This window comes from Balaenoptera physalus, assembly GCF_965194825.1.
Source record: "Balaenoptera physalus genome assembly, chromosome: 20".
In the NCBI taxonomy this organism is placed as follows: Eukaryota; Metazoa; Chordata; class Mammalia; order Artiodactyla; family Balaenopteridae; genus Balaenoptera; species Balaenoptera physalus.
In genome coordinates, this window is record NC_138901.1 from 22,718,287 (window position 1) to 22,744,047 (window position 25,761).

The 25,761-nt window shown below is 37.9% G+C and overlaps 2 protein-coding genes across 2 annotated transcripts in view; one reads left to right on the forward strand and one right to left on the reverse strand.

The window, feature by feature from the left end:
- MEIOC (meiosis specific with coiled-coil domain) lies at positions 1-19,041 on the forward strand. The gene is made up of 7 exons (XM_082442613.1): positions 1-313; positions 3,645-3,799; positions 5,785-5,889; positions 8,385-10,254; positions 10,755-10,889; positions 13,940-14,120; positions 14,554-19,041. Exons 1-7 carry the CDS (start codon positions 146-148, stop codon positions 14,781-14,783), a joined length of 2,844 nt encoding a protein of 947 aa, XP_082298739.1. The 5' UTR covers positions 1-145; the 3' UTR covers positions 14,784-19,041.
- Positions 17,856-25,761, reverse strand: part of CCDC43 (coiled-coil domain containing 43) — a 10,505-nt gene continuing 2,599 nt past the window's right edge. Inside the window, exons 2-5 of the mRNA XM_082442660.1 lie at positions 24,060-24,147; positions 22,418-22,553; positions 20,629-20,687; positions 17,856-19,471 (exon numbers count right to left, since the gene is read on the reverse strand). Coding sequence (XP_082298786.1) covers positions 19,284-19,471; positions 20,629-20,687; positions 22,418-22,553; positions 24,060-24,147 — 471 coding nt within the window. The 3' untranslated portion in view covers positions 17,856-19,283. The remainder of the gene's footprint in view (positions 19,472-20,628; positions 20,688-22,417; positions 22,554-24,059; positions 24,148-25,761) is intronic.

The following is a 25,761-nucleotide window of genomic DNA, read 5'->3' on the forward strand; positions in this document are numbered from 1 at the left end:
GGGCTGGAAGGTGGAGAGGGAACTCGGGGGGCGGAAGCTCGGGGCCCCAAATGAGTGTCCTGGGAACTGATTTCGGGTGGAGCTGGGCGCACAGCCGACGTGGAGCCGTCGTCCGGCCGTTTCGGTCCTGGTCCTAACCTGCGTGATGTCTCCCGTTTCCTATCCCCGTTTCGTGCAGCCGAAAGTCGCGTTACGTGGAGGTGCGAATCGCTGCAGGAACCTCGGTGCCGACTCCAGCAGTCGGCTAACAGATGTCTTCAACAGCGTGATGTTGACTGGCTCCTCTTCCTTCTATGATTGCTACAAATCGCAGGTCAGTTACTCGGCTCTGCCTTTGTTAGAGGATTTTTTTCTCCGTCAAATCCAGCACCACCCCCACCCCACCCCCACCCCCACCCCCACCCCCACTCCCCAGGCCATTCACATAGGTGTTTAAATTGCTCCATGTTTAGGACCAGACACCCGGTAACAATATTTTTTTTTTATAAATTTATTTGTTTATTTATTTTTGGCTGCGTTGGGTCTTAGTTGCTGCGCGCGGGCTTTCTCTTGCGGCAGTGGGGTCTATTCTTCGTTGCGGTGGCTTCTCTCGTTGCCGGGCACGGTCTCTAGACCCGCAGGCTTCAGTAGTTGTGACACACAGGCTCAGTAGTTGTGGTGCACGGGCTTAGTTGCTCCGCGGCACGTGGGATCTTCCCGGACGAGGGCTTGAACCCGTGTCCCCTGCATTGGCAGGTGGTTTCTTAACCACTGCGCCACCGGGGAAGTCCCCGGTAACAGCATTTTAAATACAGAGTCTGCAGGATACACACTGGTTTCGAAAACAAGTTAAGGAATAAGATTTTTCGTTGATTCTTATTTTTGTCTTGTCCTCAGCATGACTTGATGCCAGAAATGTAAGAAAAATCTGTATTTACTAAGACCGTAAAATATTTCTTCCTTCCGGCGTTTATTCCAAGTTGGTGCAAACATACGTTTTATAATTTAAATTTTTCTTTACTCTTTTATTCTCTGGCTCTAACAATGTCTTTGATGACATGCTGCCTTTTACCTCACGTAAAACATTTAGTTTTGTTGTTAATCCTGTTAAATTAGGCTTAGGTTAATGTAAGTTATTTTCATTTGAAATTATTTAACCAGGATATCACTGTTGATAGTGTTATACTTTGAATTATAACAATATCCTGAAATAAATAATTTTATTTAATTCACACTACAACCTTGTATAGTATTATACCCACTGTACAGATGGAGAAACTGAGGCTCAGAGAGTTTGACTTGTGCCCTAAGTGACAAAGCCCAAGTGGAACCCAGCTCTTTTTCACTGCCAAGACCAGCATTCCACTGCTCTCTGTAATGTTTACATGACTACTAAAATTTACTTAGATTTAATTTAAGTTGATTAAGCATAGCAAGGATAAAGTGATACATTTTGCAGTTATCTAGACTAATTAATGTGCTAACCCTAAGCATTTGCATATTTAATTTCCAGAAATATTTTGACTGAAAAGGATCCAGATATTTAAAGTATAATTGTTTGAATCCACCACATTACTTTAGTTGCTTGTTTTATCCTAGCATATTACATTTAAATCAATCTTTTAAAAGGACTTAATTTTTCTAATACTCAAATCTTACTTTAAAATATAAAATATACTTGAAATAATACTCCCAAAATACATTTAGTTTCAAATACTGTTTTCTTCATTTGATATTATATAATCTGAAAATGCTTATTTTGTTTAAGCAACTCTTTCAAAAAATGAACAATTATTTACGTCACTTTGGATACTTCAGACCTAAAAGAGAGTTAAGGGGGTCTGTGATAAAAACTGCAGAACTAAAGGAATAAAATTATGAAAGGTTCTAACAATAAAATCCTTTATAAAAGTTACTGCTAACGAACAGAAATTTTGGAAAGGCAGTTTTTAGTGGCACTCTTAGCAAAATCCCTTCTGTGCCTCAGTTTTTCCAGCTTCAGAACAGTCAACAAAATACAAGCTATAAACGAGAAAATTATAATGTGTAGGTTTCAAATAGTAATCATAACTGGAATTTAAACAAATGGCTGTAAAATATTTGCGATTCTTGAAGGTGAGTGATTAGAAGGTATTAATTTTCATATATTATTGGTATAAACTCAGTGGATGTTTAAAGTGTTGTTTTTCAATTATCATGTCTATGAAGAACAAAAATTTAGGAACGTTTTGATCTAAACATGTTTTATCTCTTTTTACATAAATTTCGATTAAGAGAATGAAAGCAGGGCTTCCCTGGTGGCGCAGTGGTTCAGAATCTGCCTGCCAAGGTAGGGGACACCGGTTCGATCCCTGGTCCGGGAAGATCCCACATGCTGCAGAGCAACTAAGCCCGTGTGCCACAACTACTGAAGCCCTTGTTCCTAGAGCCCGTGCTCCCCAACAAGAGAAGCCACCACAATGAGAAACCCGCACACCGCAACTAGCGAAAGCCCACGTGCAGCAACAAAGACCCAATACAGCCAAAAACAAATTAATTAATTAATTAAAAAAAAAAAAAAAGAGAGAATGAAAGCAATTAGAAAATATTTTTAACCAGGATTATATACCTTCTATATTTATAAGAAAATACTATTTCTACTGTGTTTATGCCTGGATATTTATAGTTATTACATCTCACGTTTTACTAGCTCCTTATTTGGAGAGTTAAAAATTGTGAATCTATACTTTCAGACTATTTTAAGTATTTAAAATTTGAGGGGCAGTATTTTCACTGTACCTCAATCCCTTTGGGAAGGAGGCAGGACTTTAATTCATTAAAATCATAAAACTCAAACTTTTTATCTTATTTACTCAAAATTCATTATAGAAGTGTTAAGAAAAAAGAAAATGAGCTTGTTTTTTCTTCTAATTGTACTATCTTTAAAATTTCTTAAGATATAACATTTTATGTCTTGTCTCATTTTTACACTTTCTCTTGGAAATAGAAACCAGGCTGAAAATTAAAGATATTGTTTTAAAAGGCCCTAGTGTAGGAGTAAGAAGGCCTTGTGATTGGGTTTTAGTTTTGTCATCTCTTAGCTCAGTAACTTGTAGCCTCCATTTCCTCATTTTTAAAATATAGAGAATATCCATGTCACAAGGTTGACTGGATACAATAATGTTTGTGGAATTTCTTTGAAAATTCTATGTAAATGTACATTCACTTTTTTTTTTCACAGATTGGGGGCAGTAAGACTGAGTTTTGTAAATGATTTATTAAAAATAATACTGCTGTAGTCCACATAATGCTCATCTGTTCAAAAAATTAAAACTGCAGTAACTGTAGGTGTTTTATACCAGTGATAAGCAACAGGTACTGAACAGGGGCTAAAATTTTATTGGAATAACCACGCCCACTTGTTTACATACTGTCTATAGTTGCTTTGGTGCTAGGACAGCAGAGTTGAGGAGTTTCAACAGAGACCTTAACACAGCAAACCCTAAAATATTTATTATCTGGCCCTTTACAGAAAAAAATCGCCAACCCCTACTGTAAAGTAAGCTTAAGTGGCTAAGTCTAGATTTGTCTCCCAACTCCTCAAATTTCCTATTATTTGGCTAATATTCTGTAATAAATGCAGTTTTGATTGTGTCTGGTATACAAACATGTCTTTAAAATTTCAGAGTGAAGACAGTGCTGGCCTAAGGCAGACCTATGCTCCACTTTCTTCATCAACAGAATATGCAAGTTCTATAGATTCTTCACTTTTCTATGCACCATGGTCTATGTATGGAGATGATATTAAGCCCTCTAATTCTCAGATCAATGTAAAGAACAGGTAAATTAATAAATTAGATTTCTCAGGCTAAATGAAGTGTTTTTAAGTTTGATTACATGGGAACCTAGTTGTATTAGCTCTTTTTTCCCTATATCAGCATTTTTATGTTATGGCATTATAATTTTGTTTATCAAACTTTTAGGAAATCTTATACTTTTTTTTCATTCATTAGAGGCAACCCTGAGTAAATCTTAAGTTCCTCTTTCTAGAGATAACTTATATAAATGAGTTACAGTTTTTCAGTCTATTTTTTTAATCCAATTCTAAATTTTCAGTAATTTTTCCTTCACAAGTATACAACAAACAGGATTTTATCAAACATAAGATACTTCCACTATTTTTCTGTTCAATTCCAGTAATAATAAGGGCCTACTCTATGTCAGATTCTCTCCTACTGGGGATATTAGAATTAACGTGGCAAAAATTATCCCTGCCTTTATAGATCTTACAGTAATGATGATGATGACGACAACAGCTTGTCAGGCACTGCAAGTATAGTGAGGTTTAAAAGAAGTAGTATAGAATATTATGGGAGCTTACTGCCAAGAGAAGCTTAAGGGAGTGATACTACCTTTATGTTAATTATAATAAGGGAGCAGTTAATAGAGGCTGATGCATCTTTAGTTTAACCAGGACGTAATTATTTTTAAAAATCTACTAATTAATTAAATAATTGTTAAAAAATTTTTTAAATTTGGTAAGTTCTCTAAAATAGTGATTTTATTAGAAGGACTATATAACATATAATTCCACAAAGAACAAAAATATTTTTTAAGTTGATACATGTTCATTGAAAAACTTCACACTTTACAGAAATATATAAAGGCAAGCAGAAGTTTACCATAACCTTGCCTCTCCACCTCTCAGTAACAACTATTAACAGTTTGGTATATATTACATAGAATATTTTTCTAGATATATACTAACACATTATTAAACAAAAAAACTTTATATTGAATCTTTTTGAAATAACAAGATGTAGTGGAAAAAGCATTAGACTTGTAGGCAGACCATTTATTCAGCAAGTATATAGTAAAGCATGGCAAATCATACGCCCTTGCAAAATTCAAGTTTCTTAATATCACACATGATCATTTATTCAACAGCTTAACGATTACTAATATCTGCCCTTCCTATGTTATGAAGATCAATGAAATTTTGAATGTTATGCATATATAAGGTATTTTTATTTATTTCTAAAATGTCCTAACACTATGAAATGATAGACATAAAATATGAAAAAACAAGAAATTACAATTTAAAACAACATATTCTAGGAACAAATTACCCAAAATCCATAAGCGGTAAAAAGGCACCAATTTTCCATCTCCTTGTGGCTTTTACATTTTGTATTATTTAGATAGTTTTAGTCACTAGGTAGGATTTCAGGTACATGGAGTACCAGTCACTTCTTCGGCAGAGATTTAGGGGTAGCCTCCAAATCTTTTACATTTAAGGGACAACTGCAATGTTGCTGTGATATCTAGGATGACCATATCACATTTCACTTTTTAATCCAACGTTTAGTATAAAGAGTCACAAAATAGAGCAACAGGTTCATATGGTTTTAAAATCACAAATGGAAAAATGAGCAAGTGTTGTTGATGTAATGATGTATACTAGGACTAGACATGATTTCAGGAGCAGCCATGGTACCAACCGTGTCTGCAACATGATGGATCAGAGATTTGTATCTTGGTCACCTAAAACGAATAGCATGTGTTTTGGAGAAATAAGAGGTAAGCATACATTGTGAACTAGACATAGGATTTGGAATGAAGGAGAAATACTTATGTAACATAAACACTATGCTAAAGTGGAAAATATTCTGAGTTCCTGTTCCCTTTTTATTTGAAATGATGGTATAGAGTCAGTCCAAATATTTTATCGAAAAATAATGGCAGAATAAGTCTGGAAATAGAAATCAATATATTGTATTTCAATATGAGCAAAAGTATTTACATGTGATATTTGTTTATCTTTAGGATTCAAACAGAAAGAAATGACTATGGTAGTGAAACAGACTTATATGGACTTGTGTCTAACATTTTGGAAGAGCAAGATAAATCACAGCCATATTTCACTGAGGGGTTAGTATATTATATAAGCTATACAGTGTGTAGTAAACTTTTAAATTCCCAAGTACTAGATTACCCTATTTATTAACTTATTTTTAGTTAATAGAGGATCATCTGACAGTAGACATCTTAATTCAGATATTTGTTTCGAGAAGCCTTGATTTTGCTGTGGTGCTTGCCATACAATTGAAAGTTTAATTTGCTATTAAGAACTTTCATTTGTTGGGGTGTGCTCAGAGCAGGGGGTCTGAAGAAATGGCTCGTCTGTTTACAACACACCCGACAGGAATCTGGGTTCATTGTGACAAGGGGCACAAAACTTGTGGCCTTCCTATGAACAAATACCCAACACGTATCCCCCTGCACCTCCATGTGGCTGCTGGGCAGGACCAGTGGGACAGGGCTCAGTACTGGAAGGAAAGCTATGGTATTTTTATTTAGTGGGGGAGTTTGCCACCTGGAGCCTGTCCGGTCCACATGTGGGTGGGCCATGAATGGTCTTATAGGCATAAAGGCTTTGAACCCCTCTCTTCAAGGAAAACAGAAAAATAGATTCCAACTATATGCCATTCTGGAAAAGGCAAAACAATGGAGACAATAAAAAGATCAGTGGTTGTCAGGAGTTTGGGGGGAGAAGGGAGATGAATACATAGAGTACAGAAGTTTTTATGAGCGGTGAAAATACTTTGTATGACATTATAATGATTTTATGTCATCATACTTTTGTCCAAACCCATAGAACATGAAACACTATTCACTTTGTAAAGTGAACCCCCTAAGATGAACTAGGGATGTTGGTGATTATGATGTGTCAATGCAGTTCAGCCTTGGTTAAAAAAAAAGTCTTAAAAAGAATTAACACTCGGGGTAGACATTTTTGGCAAAACTTTTGTTTCACTTTTATATATGTATACACATTATATATGTGTGTGTTTGTTGGATTGTGATGTAAAATGTGCTTTTTAGATTAAAAAAGTTTGCAGGCTACTGTAGTTGTACTGGCAAATAAAAGACAAATTAATCTAAAAAAAAAAAAGAACTTTCATTGGAAACTTGCATAATTATTCTTGCATAATTCAGAGCTATTTCCCTTGAGTTCATGAGCTAAAATTTGGCTTAAAGAATATAAATTCCAAGGACTTTTATACTTATACCTCCAAAAATAAAACTATCATTACTGCTGTGCAGAAATATGTATGGATTTTATTCATACGGCAAAAATTTTTAAGTATGCTTTAATCGTTTTATTTGGGTGTGGAAGCCATGTTATGCGGCATGTGGGATCTTTAGTTGCAGCATGCGGGATCTTTGGTTGCGGCCTGTGAACTCTTAGTTGCAGCATGTGGGATCTAGTTCCCTGACCAGGGATCGAACCCGGGCCCTCTGCATCGGGAGCACAGAGTCTTAGCCACTGGACCACCAGGGAAATCCCAGCACATCTTTTTTATTTAAAAAAAATTGAGGTCAACAACACTTTTTTTTTTTTTTTTTTAACTTTTGGGTGTTATTTATTTATTCATTTATTTATGGCTGTGTTGGGTCTTTGTTTCTGTGCGAGGGCTTTCTCTAGTTGTGGCAAGTGGGGGCCACTCTTCATCGCGGTGCGCAGGCCTCTCACTGTCGCGGCTTCTCTTGTTGTGGAGCACAGGCTCCAGACACGCAGGCTCAGTAATTGTGGCTCACGGGCCTAGTTGCTCCGCGGCATGTGGGATCTTCCCAGACCAGGGCTCGAACCCGTGTCCCCTGCATTGGCAGGCAGATTCTCAACCACTGCACCACCAGGGAAGCTCCTCAACAACACTTTTGTATTATATAGTAACTTAATTAAAAGAAAAACTTATTTTGGTTTCTACTTACTATATATAAATAATTCATGTGGGGACTTCCCTGGTGGTCCAGTGGTAAAGAATCTGCCTTCCAATGCAGGGGACACAGGTTCGATCCCTGGTCGGGGAACTAAGATCCCACATGCTGCAGGCAGCTGAGCTTATGCGCCTCAGTGAGAGAGCCCGCGTGCCACAAACTACAGAACCCACACGCTCTGGAGCCCGTGCACGCCACAACTAGAGAGAGAGAACCCACACACCACAACTAGAGAGAAGCCCGCGGGCCGCAACAAAAAAGAGCCCCCATGCCTCAACAAAGATCCCACGTGCCGCAACTAAGACCTGACACAGATAAAAAAGAAAGAAAAATAAATTAAAAAACAAAACAAAACAATTCATGTAAGACCATGTAGTCACCAGCCTCAGGCCTTAGTATATGTCTCTTGGGAGAGTATAGTGAAGACATATAAAGATTAAAATGCATATTTATATAGCATATAGCACATTTCAAGTGATAGTTATTTGGATGTAATGGCAGCTTATAAGGCAGAGTTGGAAAGGATTAGAGAATAGTGAGATGGGGCAATATAAATGTTTTTGAAAGCCTTTCCTACCTTCTCCACTAAGGAAATAAAGACTTTTAAAACCTAAATTGTAATTAAATATATTTACTTGTTCTAGGACCTGCTCCTCCAATTTAAAGTCAGTTTGGCCAGTGAACACAAGCAGATTTGCAGATCACCATGACCTCTTAACAGAAACCAAAAGGCCAATAGATACAGCCATCTCTCAGCAAGCTTTTTATACTGGTGAATCTGTGTCAGCAGTGGAAAAGCAGTACCTGCGTAATAGTAATCTGATACCACAACAAAAAATAGATGAACTTTATCGTGGATTTACTGGTTTAGACCTTGAAGAACAATGGATGTACCCCTCACGAAGTGATCATTCTAACTGTTACAGTATTCAGACAAATGATACAGCTAAGATGACATTTCAAGAATATCTATCTATCAAAAAATGTTTTACACCATACACTGGTCTGTCTGACATCATGAAAGAATCAGGAGTTGATACTTATTCTTATGGAAGAGAGAAAATATGTGCTAAAGGTCTTGAAGCACCATTCCAGCAAAAGAGGGCAGAGATGTTTCTTTCCCAATTTAATAGATACAATGAAAATGCAGATTATTGTAGATACCCAGAATATGCTCATCCTAATAAGGCTAAGCTGAATAAGTGTTCAAATTTTAGTGTCCAAGATAGTAAAAAATTAGCCAGTGGCACACCTGAAACACCAACTGTAGAAGCAGACACCTACACAAAGTTATTTCAGGTTAAACCAGCAAATCAGAAAAAAATGGAGGAGACAATACCTGACCAGCAGAATTTCACATTTCCAAAAACTATACCACATCTGACAGAAAAACAGTTTTCAAAGGAAGCATTTACTGCTGATTTTGGCTTAAAATCAGAATATGGACTAAAACCTCACACAGCTTGTCCAGCTAATAATGATTTTGCTAATGTCACAGAAAAGCAACAGTTTACTAAACCTGACCCCCCAAATTCTGAGTATTTTAGGTCAATGAATTTACTAGCAAACTCAGCAGCATCTTCAGGCAGTATCAACTTAAACAGACCAACTTGGATGAATGTCCAAACAAAAAATAACACTCGTATTCCTTATCGAAATCAAGGTAACTTGATGAAATTAAATACTCATTTAAGTGCAGCTTCAAAAGGTTTTAACCATTCTTCAGATTTCCCGCAACTAACATCTACAAATTTAACAGCAAATAGCAATTTATTTCAGAAGTATTGCCAAGAAAACCCTTCAGCATTTTCTAGTTGTGATTTTGGTTACAATGGTGCAGAAAGAATTCAATCTGTCAGTCACATGGAAGGACTGACAAAGACTGGAGAAGAAAATCTCTTTGAATCTGTTACTGATAAAAAAATAAAGCAGCCAAATGGATTTTGTGATAACTATTCAGCTCAGCAGTATGGGATCATTGAAAATGTAAATAAACATAATTTTCAAGCTACGCCCCAGAGTGGCCATTATGACCCTGAGGAAGGGCCAAAGCATTTAGATAGCTTATCTCAAAATACATATCAAGATCTGTTGGAGTCACAGGGTCATTTTAATAGCTACAGACAGGGAAGTGGAGACAACAATATTAATAGCCGTGTGAATCACACACAGGTGTCATGCTTTTCTAATAATTATATGATGGGAGATTTCAGGCATAATCAGAGTTTTCAACAACTTGGTTCAAATGGGTTTCCCCTAAGATCCACGCACCCGTTTGGCCATTCAGTTGTTCCACTGTTGGATTCCTATGATTTGTGTTCTTATGATGACTTAAGCCATTTATACCCGTATTTTAATGATATGATGTATGGTGATAATTCCTTTTCTGGTTTCGTGCCAACTTTTGGATTTCAAAGACCAATTAAAACCCGTAGTGGACCAGCCAGTGAACTTCATATTCGTCTAGAAGGGTGCTATGAACAATGGAGAGCATTAGAAAAGGAGAGAAAAAAGGTAACACAAAACTATCCATTTAGGTGTAACTTAGTATATCCCCTTTGCCTATCTTCATTTTATTTACCTTAGTGTAGTTTAAGAAAGAGTATTTGCCTTATTTTTAAGTTGAATTCTTCTATAATGTGTAGTATTTGTTAAGTTCATGACTATAGAGAATTAGGTAATTTAGAGACTAAAAATGCTTGGGGTTTAAAAAAATTTGTTATTTTAAAGTTTATTTTGCCTATTAGGTAGACTTTTTCCTTAATGGGTTAAAAGTTTATTTCTTTGAATTTTCTAAGTATTAAACTATTGGAGTGTTTAGGTATTTTACGCATTAAGTGTGACAGAAAAGTACTGTGGTACTGTGGTTTGTATTTGTTGCCTTTTGATACCAAAACAATTTTTATCTAAAGGAGTAATTTTCAATTTACTTCTTAGGCCTATGAGAAATATTATTCATGATTGAATCATATTTAGAAAATTTAGCATTTAAAAGTTATATAATTTTTTTACAGACTGAATTGGCCCTTACCAAAAATTATCCAGGGAAAAAGGTATCGAGTACTAATAATACTCCAATTCCAAGGCTGACCTCCAACCCATCTAGAGTTGATCGCTTAATTGTGGATGAACTTCGAGAACAAGCCAGAGTAAGCTGTGAAAATATCCAATAGCAGATTTTTTTAAATTAATTATTTATTTATTTATTTATTTATTTATTTATTTATTTATGGCTGTGTTGGGTCTTCGTTTCTGTGCCAGGGCTTTCTCCAGTTGCGGCAAGTGGGGGCCACTCTTCATCGCAGTGCGCGGGCCTCTCACTATCGCGGCCTGTCTTGTTGCGGAGCACAGGCTCCAGACGCGCAGGCTCAGCAATTGTGGCTCACAGGCTTAGTTGCTCTGCGGCACGTGGGATCTTCCCAGACCAGGGCTCGAACCCGTGTCCCCTGCATTGGCAGGCAGATTCTCAACCACTGCGCCACCAGGGAAGCCCCCAATAGCAGATTTTTTAAACTGATAAAATTTTAAAATGCTTCAGCAAGTTAGAATTCTGAAGGATTTAAAAATCACATTTATGTGTAACTCTCTGAAATGTATTCTTTTCCATGTTTGGACCTAGAACTATTAGTTATTTAGAAAAGGGAAAATAGCCCCACTCAGTCATTGAAATAGTAGGTTTAATAGTCTAAGTGGTTCCTCTTCAAGAAACCCAAATTAGCAATGGAACTAATCCTCAACAGGAAGAAATTTTTTTTTAAGCAAAAATCATTTTGCATCTTATTTACAGGGAAAGTCCCATTTCTTAGTCACAAACATTTGTTTCCTAGCTTCATGAGCAAGCTGTGCTTGCATTATACAAGATAGTAAATTAACAGGAAATTACCATATTTCATTTTCTTAACCCTGTACTCTTACTTATTTATTTTTGGCTGCGTCGGGTCTTCGTTGCTGTGCACGGGCTTTCTCTAGTTGCGGCGAGCGGGGGCTACTCTTTGTTGCAGTGCACGGTCTTCCCATTGCGGTGGCTTCTCTCGTTGTGGAGCACAGGCTCTAGGAGCGCGGGCTTCAGTAGTTGTGGCCCACGGACTCTAGAGTGCAGGCTCAGTAGTTGTGGCAGACAGGCTTAGCTGCTCTGCGGCATGTGGGATCTTCCCAGACCAGGGCTTGAACCCGTGTCCCCTGAATTGGCAGGCAGATTCTTAACCACTGTGCCACCAGGGAAGCCCACAGAGTCTTATTTTATTGAACGTTAGTTTCTTATACCATGCTGTCTTTAAAATACAGATATGAACTACTTCAATGGAAAAAGATTGATTTTACCTAGCTTTCAGCCTCATTCAGTTGTAATTTTTAATCAAATTTGTAAATTTGTACAATGGAATTTATCAGTGGTATAGTCAGATACTGACATGGGTTATAGCCAAACGTTATAAAAACTTAGGTCTTCTGTTTTTTTTCTTAAAACTGTTCCAAGTTAAAATTCCTTTTTCTCAGTAATACATGTCTAGGCAATAAATCAAAGGATTGCTAACTGTGGATATTAAGAAATATACTTTTTCCAGCCTTACTTAGGCTTCACCCTAATTTAGAAGGTTATGTTTATAGCTGTTATAATAATTTTGTTTATCTATATTTAGCAACATTAGATCAGTAATACACAAAGGGCAAAAATATTTTTATGTGTACTACTTTCTAGTTTGCTGGTTTTGTGGAATTCTGAAAAAAATCTTTTAAAAGTTTATTAAAAATCACCTGTGTAAATTTCTTTATTTACACTTACCATTTATTCAAAATGATTGTCTTATTTTAAAAATACATGATTTGTAGTTCACTGGAGTTTTTTCTATGGTGTTTTCTTTTGTTGTCTTATTTTCCCCTCAAGAATCTGGCTGATTGTACAGTTGGGAGGAAAATATTTAATATCTGTACACTTGTGTTTTCTTCATGGGCTTAAACTGGGATAGTTTCCAAAGAAACTTGATAGGAGTGTGAGGTTAGAGGCATCATTCAGGTGCTTATTAATTGAGAGGTATTTTTCTACTCTCTCCAATCACTGAACACCAAGTTCTTAATGTGAATTTTAAATCATTTAGCTCCCAAAGGCAATTTTTTTTAATGATTTATTTATTTTATTATTATTATTTTTTTAAATTTTTGGCTGTGTTGGGTCTTTGTTTCTGTGCGAGGGCTTTCTCTAGTTGCGGCAAGCGGGGGCCACTCTTCATCGCGGTGCGCGGGCCTCTCACTATTGCGGCCTCTCTTGTTGTGGAGCACAGGCTCCAGACACGCAGGCTCAGTAGTTGTGGCTCACGGGCCTAGTTGCTCCACAGCATGTGGGATCCTCCCAGACCAGGGCTCGAACCCGTGTCCCCTGCATTGGCAGGCAGACTCTCAACCACTGCACCACCAGGGAAGCCCTCCAAAGGCAATTTTTGTATTTATTTGATGTCCAAATCCTACTTACTCAAAAACTGCTCTTTCCTTACACCTTCCAAGTTTAGAATTTGAAACAAGTTAGGCATATACAACTATGAAACGTACTACCCTTACTGATGTACAGTGCTCTTCTTTAAGCTTAATTAACCAGAAGATTGAGACTTCCTAATTTTCCTTAGCAGTTTTGACAGTTATAGGATTTATTTTGTATTAGTTCCACATAAATTTAAATTGGTATTTTCTGGATTATGGATTCCTTAAAACTACCGCTAGCCAGTATTATTTCTGATTTCCAAAAGGAGAACTTTGGAGGCCCAGAAAGGAATTGCTGAGGTCAAGATTAATCAATCTAGGATTTCTCCTTTTTAGCTCAATTTTTTTCCCTTTTAATTACAGTAACTCCTAATAATGCTCTATTTGCAGGCTATTCTTTTATTTGCCAAAAAGAATGTCATATCTTATATTTGCACTTACTGTTAATAACATGGAAATATTTGAATGTTTGACTTTTTCATTGTTGCTTATTCCCAGTAACTAACTACCCTTAAACCTTTTAGAATTAACATACACAAATAGGTACAAAAGACTGACTTTCCATCTTTGTTTCCCCCAGCGTGGTGTCAGGACATAGTAAGCATTCACTTATTTATTGATTGAATATTACTGCTCTCATCTCTATTCTGCTTCATTGAAGATTTGTTTTAAGTTAATGACAGGGCAATGTGGTTATATGCCTCATCAAAATTTAAAATGTTTCCCTCAGGTTGTGACTTTACTGGGCAAAATGGAACGGCTTCGAAGCTCTCCCCTTCATGCCAGTATCTCTACAGCTCTTGATAGACACTTGGAGTCCATTCACATTGTACAGTCACGTAGAAAGGACGAAATTGTTAATGCTTCAAATCGGCAAAGGCAAGGTGTTCCTAGATGCCAAGATGACAGAGGTACAAACATTAATGCATATTCTTTCGATAAGGCACTGAGATAATTTGAATGTTAATAAAATCAGACTCTGAAGTTAAAAGGTTGAATTTCTAACATTTATACTTATCTAAAGAATAAATTGTTAAATGGTGCCCACATAATTTACTCCAGAAGTACTTTGATCTATTTTGCTAATATTACCCATTTAATTTTAATAACTGTTAAAGTCTGTGTTCTACCTAAAGCATAGTCATGGTTATACAAGTCAGAAATAAATACAAGTATCAACACTTTTAAATATTAAGTCAGATACTTTGGTTAGCTCAGTCAATAGCCATCCTTCTGTTATAAAAATAATGTTTGATCATTTAGTAGCACAGCACGGGGTTTTATGAGTTAAGGGGTACTTAAATGGCATCTGATATGAACTGACCCCAAATATTTCTTTTACAGATGTTTTTGCCCTTGCTTCAGCAGTTAAAGAGATGTGTGTGGCTACTCGGAAAGCACGCACTACCCTGTGGTGTGCGCTGCAGATGACCTTGCCAAAACCAGCCAGTACAGCTGGCCAAACAGATGTGGAAAACGCTTTACAAGATATAGTAAACTGTGAAGATAAAGTCCATGAAAGCCTAAATAGTAGCAATCCAATGAACCGGAGAGGTGAAGCAAACAAACATTAAGGAAATGCCAGCAGAAAGAAGAATAAAAAGCTGATAAGTAAATGTATCAAGACATGCTAAAAAATGTTAATGAACTTGTCAAACTTGAAAATTTCATTACATTAATTTTCTTTCAGATCTAAAGGTAATACCTTAATGAAGTCTAACTTCTACTTAAAAATCTTCTATTTGGAATGAATCAGATGTAGTTTAAAGTGAACTCAAAGGTAAAGTTGACTAGGGGTTCCTGGGTAGTCAAAGATAACAAGTTTAAGTAAATTAAATATTTCCTGACAGCTAAAATATTGCTGAAACCCATTCTGCAGTGCAGGTAAATGCAAATGTGAAATTCTTCTAGAAGATAAGTTTCATTTAGGTCTGCCTTAGTAAATATAATTCCAAATAATGAATCTAAGTGACTGTAACCCAATTATGGCTACAGTCTAGTAACCAAGACATAGTTTTGATTGTGATATAAAAGTGTTTTCCTTACAAAACTGGATAATACCTAGGGAACAAAGGAAAACAAGGATGAACCCAATATTCATGTAAAATTTATTATTTAAAATACTACCATACTTATAAATTTGAAATCTTAGTACCTAAGTATATGGAAGAAAATGCATCTGATTCTCCTAAAGTAGGGATAAAAGTGCCAGTATAAAAACCATGCAAGTTACTGAATATAAAACCTGTTCAAATCATTTGTGTATATTCTTTTAAATTTAAATATACTATCAATTATTAAATATTTCCAGTTTTAAAAGTATTTTAATTGAATCAGAAACAAAACATTTCCTTTATCTGGATCTTTTAAACTTGATGCACAGTAACTAAAATAATGATTATTGTTTTAATACCCTTAGTTTGCTGCCTTTTATGAGGGTATCACAAAGTTCTAAAATGTATTTTTTTAAGGTTAATCTTTAACTAGTTTAGTTTGCAGTTGGTTAGTGTATATTTTGTGTAGTTCTGTTCATTAGTTTGCTTCTGTATTTTTTTAAAAGTGTTCTTGAAAGCTTGGCTTTTTCTGTTTCTCATCACTTAATATCTTTGTATGGAACCCGAGTAATTTATTCATTAATATGAAATGTTGGTATTATGTGACTCAGAAGATCTTGGGTTTTAACATTTCTAGCATGAGTTAAACTATAATATAATGTACTGATGAAATTTAATTGAACTATCCTTGACTAGAAACACTAATGTTTTAAATGTTGGTGTTTTTCCTAGTTTTAGAAATCCTGGTATTAAAAAAAAAAAAAGAGTGTAATCACACCACATAAATTTTCTTTAGATGATGTTCAGAAGAAACTGATTGAGAATGCAGGAGTAACTGTAGGGAGAAACACTTTGATCACTGAAATGCCTTAGAACTACCCAAATGAGTTACATTGAGGGTAGTCAAATAAAATAGATCATCTCACCACAGTCACTGCATAGAAAGTGGTTAAGTTTGATGTAAGACATGTTGGGTGTTACGAAAACAAATATTGAACTGAATTTAGTCTCTCAGGAAAAATAAATAAATAAATAAATTACTTTGTTGAAAATATTTAGTTTCATTTTTTTACGTTTGTATTAGTTTTTTTTTTAAATATTTATTTTCTTTTATTCTTTTTTGGCTGCGTTGGGTCTTAGTTGCGGCATGCGGGATCTTTCCTTGTAGCGCGCCGGCTCTTTGTTGCGGCGTGTGGGCTTCTCTCTAGTTTTGGCTTGCGAGTTTTACTCTCTAGTTGTGGCACACAGGCTGTCCAGGGCGCGTGGGCTCTGTAGTTTGCAGCGCACGGGCTCTCTCGTTGAGGCGCGCGAGCTCAGTAGTTGTGGGCGCCGGCTTAGTTGCCCTGCGGCATGTGGGATCTTAGTTCCCCGACCAGGGATCAAACCGGCGTCCCCTTCATTGCAAGTCGGATTCTTTACCACTGGACCACCAAGGAAGTCCCTGTATTAGTTTCTGACATTGAGTCACTCATGCCAGAAAACCAATTAAATTTCATTTAACTGATAAGAACTGGTGGTAAGTTTTAAATTTCATTATTAACACATAAATAATAGTGTTGGTAGATAATAAACCAATGCCATTCAGATATCCTTAGATCTAACCTGACCTCCTTCAAATAAATTTTTGTTCTGCTTTTGTGCTAATCCCGGCAAACCAGAATAAAAATTCTGGGGAAACTTTTACATGACAGTGGTCAGAAATTAAACACTAGTCCATTAACAAAAGACAAACACAAAAATTCTTTGAAATTCTGTTAATCAAGTCATGCTTTGGATAACTCTCAAGTTAGTAGGTTGTTCCTTTCTATTGGATGGATGTAATGTAATGGATGGTTCTTAAGCATTGTACTTCTGAATTACAACCTATGAATAATCTGGTACTATAATGTTGTAGAGGGTTGGGAATTAATGTTATGACTGAAATTCCAAATTTGGCCTAAAATGTCAATCATACCACAGAAAACATGGTTGTTTAAAATTTGCCTTTTGCGGTATTGAATATTTTAGACATAAAGGATTTATTGGCACCTGAGTTTAAGTGGATAACCTTACTCAGAGCCTAATGAGCTTATCCTTTTTTTCTGTTTAAGCATTAGTTCAAGTGTACACTAACTATAACCTATGTAATAGAGTCTCAGAAGAAAGAATTGCCTACTGTTATAACAGATTGAAACTAGAACCCTTCAGGGGTCTGTGGATATAACCTGACTCTGCTTCAGAGACCAAAATCAAGGTGAGAACCAACCAAAAATCCAAAATATGGGTTATTAAATTAAAATAGGCTCTCTCATATGCTATCTGTAGCCACAGCCACATATGAAACTAAGACTCCAGCAGTACTTCAGAGACTTCAAAGCCAATCATCTACTGACTGACTGTCCAAAAAAGAAGGTAATCTTTCTGATCTCCTAATATCCAACTCATAGAAAGGAAAACTGAGGCAGAGAATTTATGGATTCCAGGAAGAGGTTCTACTAGCAGAAGAGATAACTGGGCTAATCAAAACATAAGTAAAATTCAAACCCATTCCTAAGTGACTATCCACACAGAACTCACTTCCAGGTGGAAGGAATCAGAATAAATCAGAAGACAGTGATTTAAATAGTTTATTTTTTTAAAAGGTGGTTATTTTAAAAAAAATTTTGCAATGCCACGGTTATAGGAGTGTATAGAGGTGACACATCGTTTCCTTAACCATGCGTTTTACCTTCCGCAGAAAGGTAAAAATATTTGTTAATCTCCTAGTTAATGGTATAAAACAGAGGTCAGCAAACATTTTCTCCGAAGGGCCAGGTAGTAAATATTTTAGGCTTTAAAGGTCACATAAGGTCTCTGTCACATATTCTTTCTTTTACAACCCTTTAAAGATGTAAAATCCATTGTTAGCTTGCACCATACAAAAACAGACTGGGCAAAATTTGGTTGCTGGCAGTTGTTTGCCCACCCCTGGTATAAAATATCTACTTTCTGTCTTGACAGAGGAATTGCTGTCTTCAGGCTTCTTGACAGTCTACTGCCTGAAGTAGGGAAAGGCCTATTTACAGCCGAATGTGGCTTGTGACAAAAGTAGACATGGAGGAGAGTTCCTACTCACTTTTGACTCTCCCAAGCAGTTTTTCCATTCACTCACTCATTCAATAAATTTGTTGCACCTACTATGTACACTCTTAAATATCTTTGTGTTAGCAGAGATTTCCAGTGTTTCTTCCTTAAAAGGGTTTCTCTAAACTTGTAATTATCAGGTCCTTATATGTTTTAGGGCAGATCAGGATTAAAATCTCTACTAGCACTCAAGAGGATTCATGATTATAAAAAATGAATCTAGCTAACAATGATATCCTTACACTCAGTACTGACACATCCTTCTTAAAATCACAGCCCAGATGAGGAAAAATATATAACTATCTCTTATTAAAAGACACTTTGTTTCCTACCATAGGCTGAAACTTTTAAAAAATCTCAAATGTAGAACATCCACCAAATAACTTCTTCTCATTTTTCAGTTTGTTGCCATGTAACATAAAGTCTGGATTCAGGTAGGGCTCTTCATCAGCTTCCTATTTCAGCCATAAAACAATACATTTAGGGGTGAATACTACTTCTGAAGCAATTGACACTCCTACATTTCATCCCAGGGAAGGAGTGGTCATGATTCTGCTCCTTCAGGACAAAAACTGTCAGCTTTCTGAATATTCCTGATCTTTATCCCAGGTGAGGGAAGACTTTTTAAAGTGGCCAAAAGGAGTACAGGGCTTCAGTATTAAAATATAAAGGTTGCCCCCATTCCAGATCTTTGGTACAGACATCAACTACAATAATCTGTTTACCCACACCACAGAGACATGGCACATTTTGTAATTTGAAGTGTCTGTGATTTTCCTTTTGACCATGTAAACAAAAGGGGAAATGCCTTGGGAAACCACTTTTGCAATGTTTTCTCATTTCTCTTAAATACACAAGTGCACAACCAGTTCTCCCTTTGACCAAGTTCATGAGGAGAAAGAATAGAGTGGACCAAGGTTATCGCTTTCGCTCTCCTCTTTGAGTCCTTTTCTTTTCCTTTTCCTTGCGCTCCTGCTTGGCTAGCTTGTCCCTCTCCCTCTGCAGCTTGTCCTGTTCCTTCTTCCTTTGGGACTCATCCCGAAGAGAGTCTCGCTCCAGTTTTCGGGCATTGAGGACATCTTCCACGTTGGTGTTTCGAAACAGAGCTACAGGTGAGTTAAGGGATGAGGGTCCAGGTCACACAGGTCGCAACTACTGCTCTCTCCTCATTCTTGCTGTCGTCTCTCTACATGCTGAGTCTTCAATACTCTCTACCTATCCCTAGTCTTAAAAAAAAAAAACCCTTACGTTTATCTTTGGTCTAATGGGAAATCTTAAAACTACCATTAGTAAAAAATTAGAATAAAAATCTCATTCAGACTTATCTGAGTGTTAAATATTTCATGAAAATGAAATTTCATTCTAGAGTAAGTACTTATATCATTCACTGATGGAATTATTGTATAGTATCCAGGCTAGTTTCAGTAACTAGAGTATTAAAGTAACTGGCAAAATTTTCATGTACTTGGCATTATTAAAATGCTTGAAAAGAGTTAAGTTGTTTAACCTAACTAAACTTTATCAGGTTGCTTTTTTCCCTAGACCACTAAAGCTTAAGTGAAAATCATGTTCTAAGGAAATAAGTTTAACCAGTTAGAAAATACCTAGCCAAAAACTTTACTCTTCATTTCTTACAACTTTAAAACATAACCTGTTACTACCAGACAAGCTCCTCTTTACTCTTAAGACATAATTTTTTTCTGCTTTACTGCTTTAAAATGAGTAAGTCTCCATGAAAAAAACCCCCTTCTCAGATAATCCACCATGCTCGTCACCTTTAAGGTGGATTTCTAAATCCACCTTCTCTAGGAAGCTGCTCATAAGTGATTCTGTTGGTAGGGATTTTCCTCAGCACGTATGTTTCAATCTGTCCGTATTTTAACTTAAAGTCTTCAGTGTTTGTAGTCTCTTTCCACTGAATTATAAGGTCTTTGAGGACAAAGACCAAAACTGCAGTATTGTTCTATTTGCTTCCACATTGCTCGGAAACCCAGCGCTATATGCAAGGAATATAGATTCTCATTTTCCCCTAGAAATCCTTTCTCTAAACTAACCCCTTCACAGTTCATGTTAACATATTTTCTTTGGGGAAAATTCTTGCTAAATTGACATTTAGTACTGTCCTAGGACTGGGGCTCACAATGCTGGCCTGACCTGTGTCCTTGGAGGTAAATGGAGCCCCCAGCAAGGACAGTAAAATAAAAACTGACCCACAAGAATATTCTATGGAGAAACACATGGGGATGGACACAGAGAAGGATACATTTCTCAGAACCAGTGCTCATCATGGTGGCACCTGAATCATCCTTCTCATCTGCTTCAGTGAGTGACGTTAAGGAAAGTCGGATGGAAAACAAAGGTTAGCACATCCCAACCCAACATCAGAAAATAGTGATTTGGGCTTCTCTGGTGGCGCAGTGGTGGTTAAGAACCTGCCTGCCAATGCAGGGGACATGGGCTTCAAGCCCTAGTCCAGGAAGATCCCACATGCCACGTAGCAACTAAGCCCATGCGCCACAACTACTGAACCTGTGCTCTAGAGCCTGTGAGCCACAACTGCTGAGCCCACATGCCACAACTACTGAAGCCTGCACACCTAGAGCCCATGCTCCGCAACAAGAGAAGCCACTGCAATGAGAAGCCCGTGCACCGCAACGAAGAGTAGCCCCCACTCACTGCAACTAGAGAAATCCCGTGCGCAGCAACGAAGACCCAACACAGCCAAAAATAAATAAATAAATAAAAATTAAAAAAAAACAAGAAAATAGTGACTAAGGTGATGGGTAGCAAAAGCACGCTGAATGGAAGGACTCTGTCAGGGATATGATGGTAGACCCAGGAGAGTCATCTCTGGAAGTCTCAACTTGGGGGAGATTGCTCAGAGCTTCTGTAAAATCCTTATCTGTCAGAGGCTGAAAAGAAACTGAAGCTGGTCTGGGTGGACTGCCACATTACCTGGGAGTCAGGGGATGGCAAGATAACCTCAAAAACAGTGGTTCTCAAAGTGTGGTTCCCAGAACTCCCCGAGAACTTGTGAGAAATACACATTCTTGGGCCCCACTCTGGATCTACTAAATCCAAAACTGTGGGGCATAAGGCCCAGCAATCTGTTTTAACAAGTCCTCCAGGAGAACCACTGCTTAAAACATTCTTTTCTAGCCCAAGAAATGAGATTTTTGTAGTTGGAACCTCAGCTCTGCCAAACCTGGCAAGAAAAATCATGAGGGAAAACTAGAAGAGGAGTTGGCCCCAAAGAGCCTAAGAATTCTTTCCTAACCTAGTGACGTTTCTGGTATGATGTCCACTCCATTCAAGCAGGCTCAGTAAGCTAAGCATTCCCTAAACAAATTTCAAATTCACAGGGAACCAAATCTGCCCCTACCAGCAACACTTTCTTTTTACACAGTCCCCACTCAAATTCCAGGTTTATTCTGGTGTTGCTTTGGGGGGTTCAGTCTCACTTTGGGGGTTCAGTCTCACTTTTATTAATTATGTGGTCACTGGAATATTAAAAAAAAAAAAAAAAAGATTCAAATGAAACTGCTCCAAATTTGGGAATCCAAATTCAAATCCAGGTTCTAGTCCTGGTTTTGCTATTAATTCTCTGAATGTCTCTGATCACCCATTCATCTCTTAGTGCCTCAGTTTCCTTATCAACTGTGAAAAAATATAAAGATGGATTATACATGTAACACTGTACTTCATAGAAAGGTATTATACAAATACAAAGAATCACAAGTGTAAATCAACTATAAAGAATCATAGCTAGAGCATATTTTCTGAAAAGACAATAACAGTGGTCCATTCAGGCATTATTTGTTTCACACTGACGTTTTCAGGAACATATAGACTGTGTCTTAAAAAATCTAAGTCCAGTATCAACCATTCCAACATCATTCCTCACGCCCACCAAGGGGTATAGATCACTGCCATTTTAGAGGAGAAAATTAAGCTATAGAGGGGGATTGGCAGCTTCCCAGAGCTCACTGTAAACCAGCAAAGGCTTTTGGCTCAAGCCTCAGGGAATGGCGCTGAGACTCCAGAAAGGATATTCCTCTTCGTCTGTCACGTCAGCATACTGCGCCAGGAGCGCAGCTTTCCTCTGCTTCTCCTCTTCTGACACCATCCTGGGCTTCACCACAATCTGCGCCTGCTTCTCAATGAGGGTGGCAATGGCCTGGACCTCATCTGGGAGGTGGTGGGAGGGAAGGGAGGGACAACAAGGTTGTATGTGAAAGGAAACACGCTCACCGAACCACTAGTCCACGCTGGCAGTGCTTGGAGTAAAGGCAAGGGCATCTGCTGACTACTTAGAGCTCTGGGGTGCAAAGGAGGTGCCTCGGGGGCCAATGAGAAAGGCAAGGAAAGGCCATGCAGGCCAGGCTTTAGGTCTCATGTCCGTCTTCAATCAGAGCAGCCCTGCTTTTACTTGTTTTATATATTGAAGTTCTGCTGCTTAAAAAAAAAAAAAAAAAGGTTGAAAAGCACTGCATTAGAACCATAGACAATAAAGCCTCCAAACATGAAATTTTCTCTCTTCTCAACTCAGAAACCAAAGAAGGAATCTAGCACCAACTTAAGCTGGTCTATTTCATGTTGATAATTATGCTAGGTGAAATTCTTAGATTATTTTAAAATAAAATCATCTGTTAACTTCTCCATTCTCAAAGAAAGGAGGCAATGGTGTCAAGCAGTGGTTCTCATGCCTGGCTGCATATTAGAATCATCTGGGGGAGCTTTTAAAAAGATAGCAATGCCTGGGTCCCCACCCCGAAGATGTTTATATAATTGGTCCATGGTGCGGCCCAGGCACGGGCACTTTTATTTTTATTTATTTATTTAAAAAATTTATTTATTTTATTTTATTTTTGGCTGTGTTGGGGCTTCATTGCTGCGCGTGGGCTTTCTCTAGTTGCGGCGAGAGGGGGCTACTCTTCACTGTGGTGGGCGGGCTTCTCATTGCGGTGGCTTCTCTTGTTGCAGAGCACGGACTCTAGGCACATGGGCTCAGTAGCTGTGGCATGCAGGCTCAGTAGTTGTGGCGCATGGGCTTAGTTGCTCCGCGGCATGTGGGATCTTCCCGGATCAGGGATTGAACCCGTGTCCCCTGCATTGGCAGGCAATTCTTAACTACTGTGCCACCAGGGAAGTCTTGGCACTGGCACTTTTAAACATACAGCAAGCAATTCTAGTGTACAGCCACAACTGAGAACCAACATATAGATAGCTTAGAATAGATTCTATTCAAGTTTGGATTTATGATTTGAGCTTTCTGCAGCTGATTTGTCATCCTAATGGTAACATCTCTTTCATTTTAAAGGGTGGAGGGTTTAACTGAATAAAGCAAAAGACCAATCATAATTTGTGTTAAGAAATGAGAATATGAAAAAGGTGGGAAAATATAGTTGACCCTATACCTGCAGAGCAAATCTACAAGGGGGAGTGGGAAGAGGAATGAAAACGAAAAAAGAAAAAACCACAATGAAGAGAGCCATGGTCAGCTGAAGCGGAAAAATGTAAAAGGAAAAAAGAAAACCAATGTTCAGTTAAAAAGTTAAAGTAAGCTGCTCTGTGTTTGCCAGTTTAACTTATTTTAGGGCAAATGAGCATCCACTGGAGAAAACTGAAAACTCTTTCTCTAACAGCTGTAGAGTAAAGGTTGTTGGAGATTGGACGTAAGAACTCCAACTCTACCTTCTTTTTTCACTTTGGTGACAACATTCTGAGTTTCCGACCATCGTTCCACAATCTCCTTGCAGATGTTAAGAAGGGAATCTTCTTCCTGGTTGGAAAAGTAGACCAATTAATTTCCTGAGAGCCCTCAACCTGAACAAAGTCTATGCAGAGGGCAGAGCTCCCCCTGCTGGTGATGAGAAGAAATCACAGGGAGGGTTTGGGAGCCACAGAATAGAGATTATGTTTCTCTTCTGAGGCTCCAAACACAGAGGTAATCCTGTGTGTGAGTCCCAGAAGCCACACCTGCTAGGTCAAGAGCACCCACCCCATCCTGCCAAGCTCCAAAGGAAAGGATTCTCACCAACTCAGGGCAGTCCTTCTCCTTTTGGGGCAAAAACCTGTTGCTTGAGTCAAAACTCTATGAAATCTTCCTTGGCCAATTTACTCAACTCAGAACACTCTCCAAAGTTTATCAACTTTCTTACTGGAACATATCCACGAGCTTGCTGATCCATAATAAAGAGAAGTTAAGTGAGTAGATGGTCTCCTGTACAACCATCCCTCTGTCCATTTCTCATAAGCAGACATATTCTGCACACCAACCAATCTTCCTCCTTAGCATGGTATGACAAAAAGGATGTTGGCTTTGGTGTCAGACTTACTTAAATTCAAATCCCAGATCTATGAGCAAGTTTCTTAACTTTTCCAAGCTTCACATCTTCCCAGGATTTTAGAGAGGATGAATGTGTATAAAGGGCCTACAGTCCTAACCGCTGGTGGTCCAGCGGTTAGGACTCCGTGCTTTCACTGCCGTGGGCCAGGATTCAATCCCTGGTCAAGGAACTAAGATCCCACATGCTGTGCACCGCCAAAAAAAAAAAGGCCTACACCACTGGGCAAAGAACAGGCATTGCAACAAATACGGGTATTTCCCTCCACCTTCATTATGGCTGCCTTCACCATCTTCATCTTCTACCCCTCAGGATGAGCTGTGAGTGTTCACATTTCCTAACGTGTCAGGCACTGTTCAAATACATAAGAACTCTCAGAGTTCTTAGAACAATCTCAAGAAGCACTCTCAATTTAGAGATGAGGAAACCAAGGCACAGAGGTTAAGTAACTTGCCCAAGGTGATACAAGTAATAAGTGGATTAAACAGGATTTGAACCCAAGCAGTCTGGCTTTGAGCCCACGTTCTCAACCACTATATTACACCATCTCTCAGAGAAAAGTAAGGAGAGGCAGAACACAGACTTACTGTGGATATCCTTATTTTGTACCCAACAAAGGATTCCATCCTCTACCCTGCATCCTTTTAGCATGCATGCCAGACATATTGAACTTCTTTGGTCCAGAGTTCCTGTCTTGCAAGGATCCCCAGCAGGAAAAGCGAAGGGAGAGGAAAAGAAAAAAGGGTAGGTAAAGGAATGGAGAGGCAAAAGAGAAAGGGCACTCTTGGAGGATGAGGTGGTTTATTCCCCCAATCTCCTCATCCAAACCAAAGAAGTTCATTCCTCCATTCGTTCATTTATTCATCCAGATGGTTCCTGCCATATTCAAGGCACTAAGATGAATGCTAAGAGATGAATGAGAAACAGTCACTAGCCTCATAACACTTACAATTTAGAAGGCTGGTATATAAACAGCTGCGATGAAATGTAATATCCTGTTTACTAAACTCATTGTGATAATCATTTCATGATGTAAGTCAAATTGTTAT

Excerpts from the sequence above, each read along its gene's own strand:
- MEIOC (XM_082442613.1), top strand. The coding sequence starts at position 146 with ATGTCTCCCGTTTCCTATCCCCGTTTCGTGCAGCCGAAAGTCGCGTTA. Across the intron at positions 5,890-8,384 it reads CAGCCATATTTCACTGAGGG|GACCTGCTCCTCCAATTTAA; the intron begins GTTAGTATATTA and ends TACTTGTTCTAG. Across the intron at positions 10,890-13,939 it reads AACTTCGAGAACAAGCCAGA|GTTGTGACTTTACTGGGCAA; the intron begins GTAAGCTGTGAA and ends TGTTTCCCTCAG.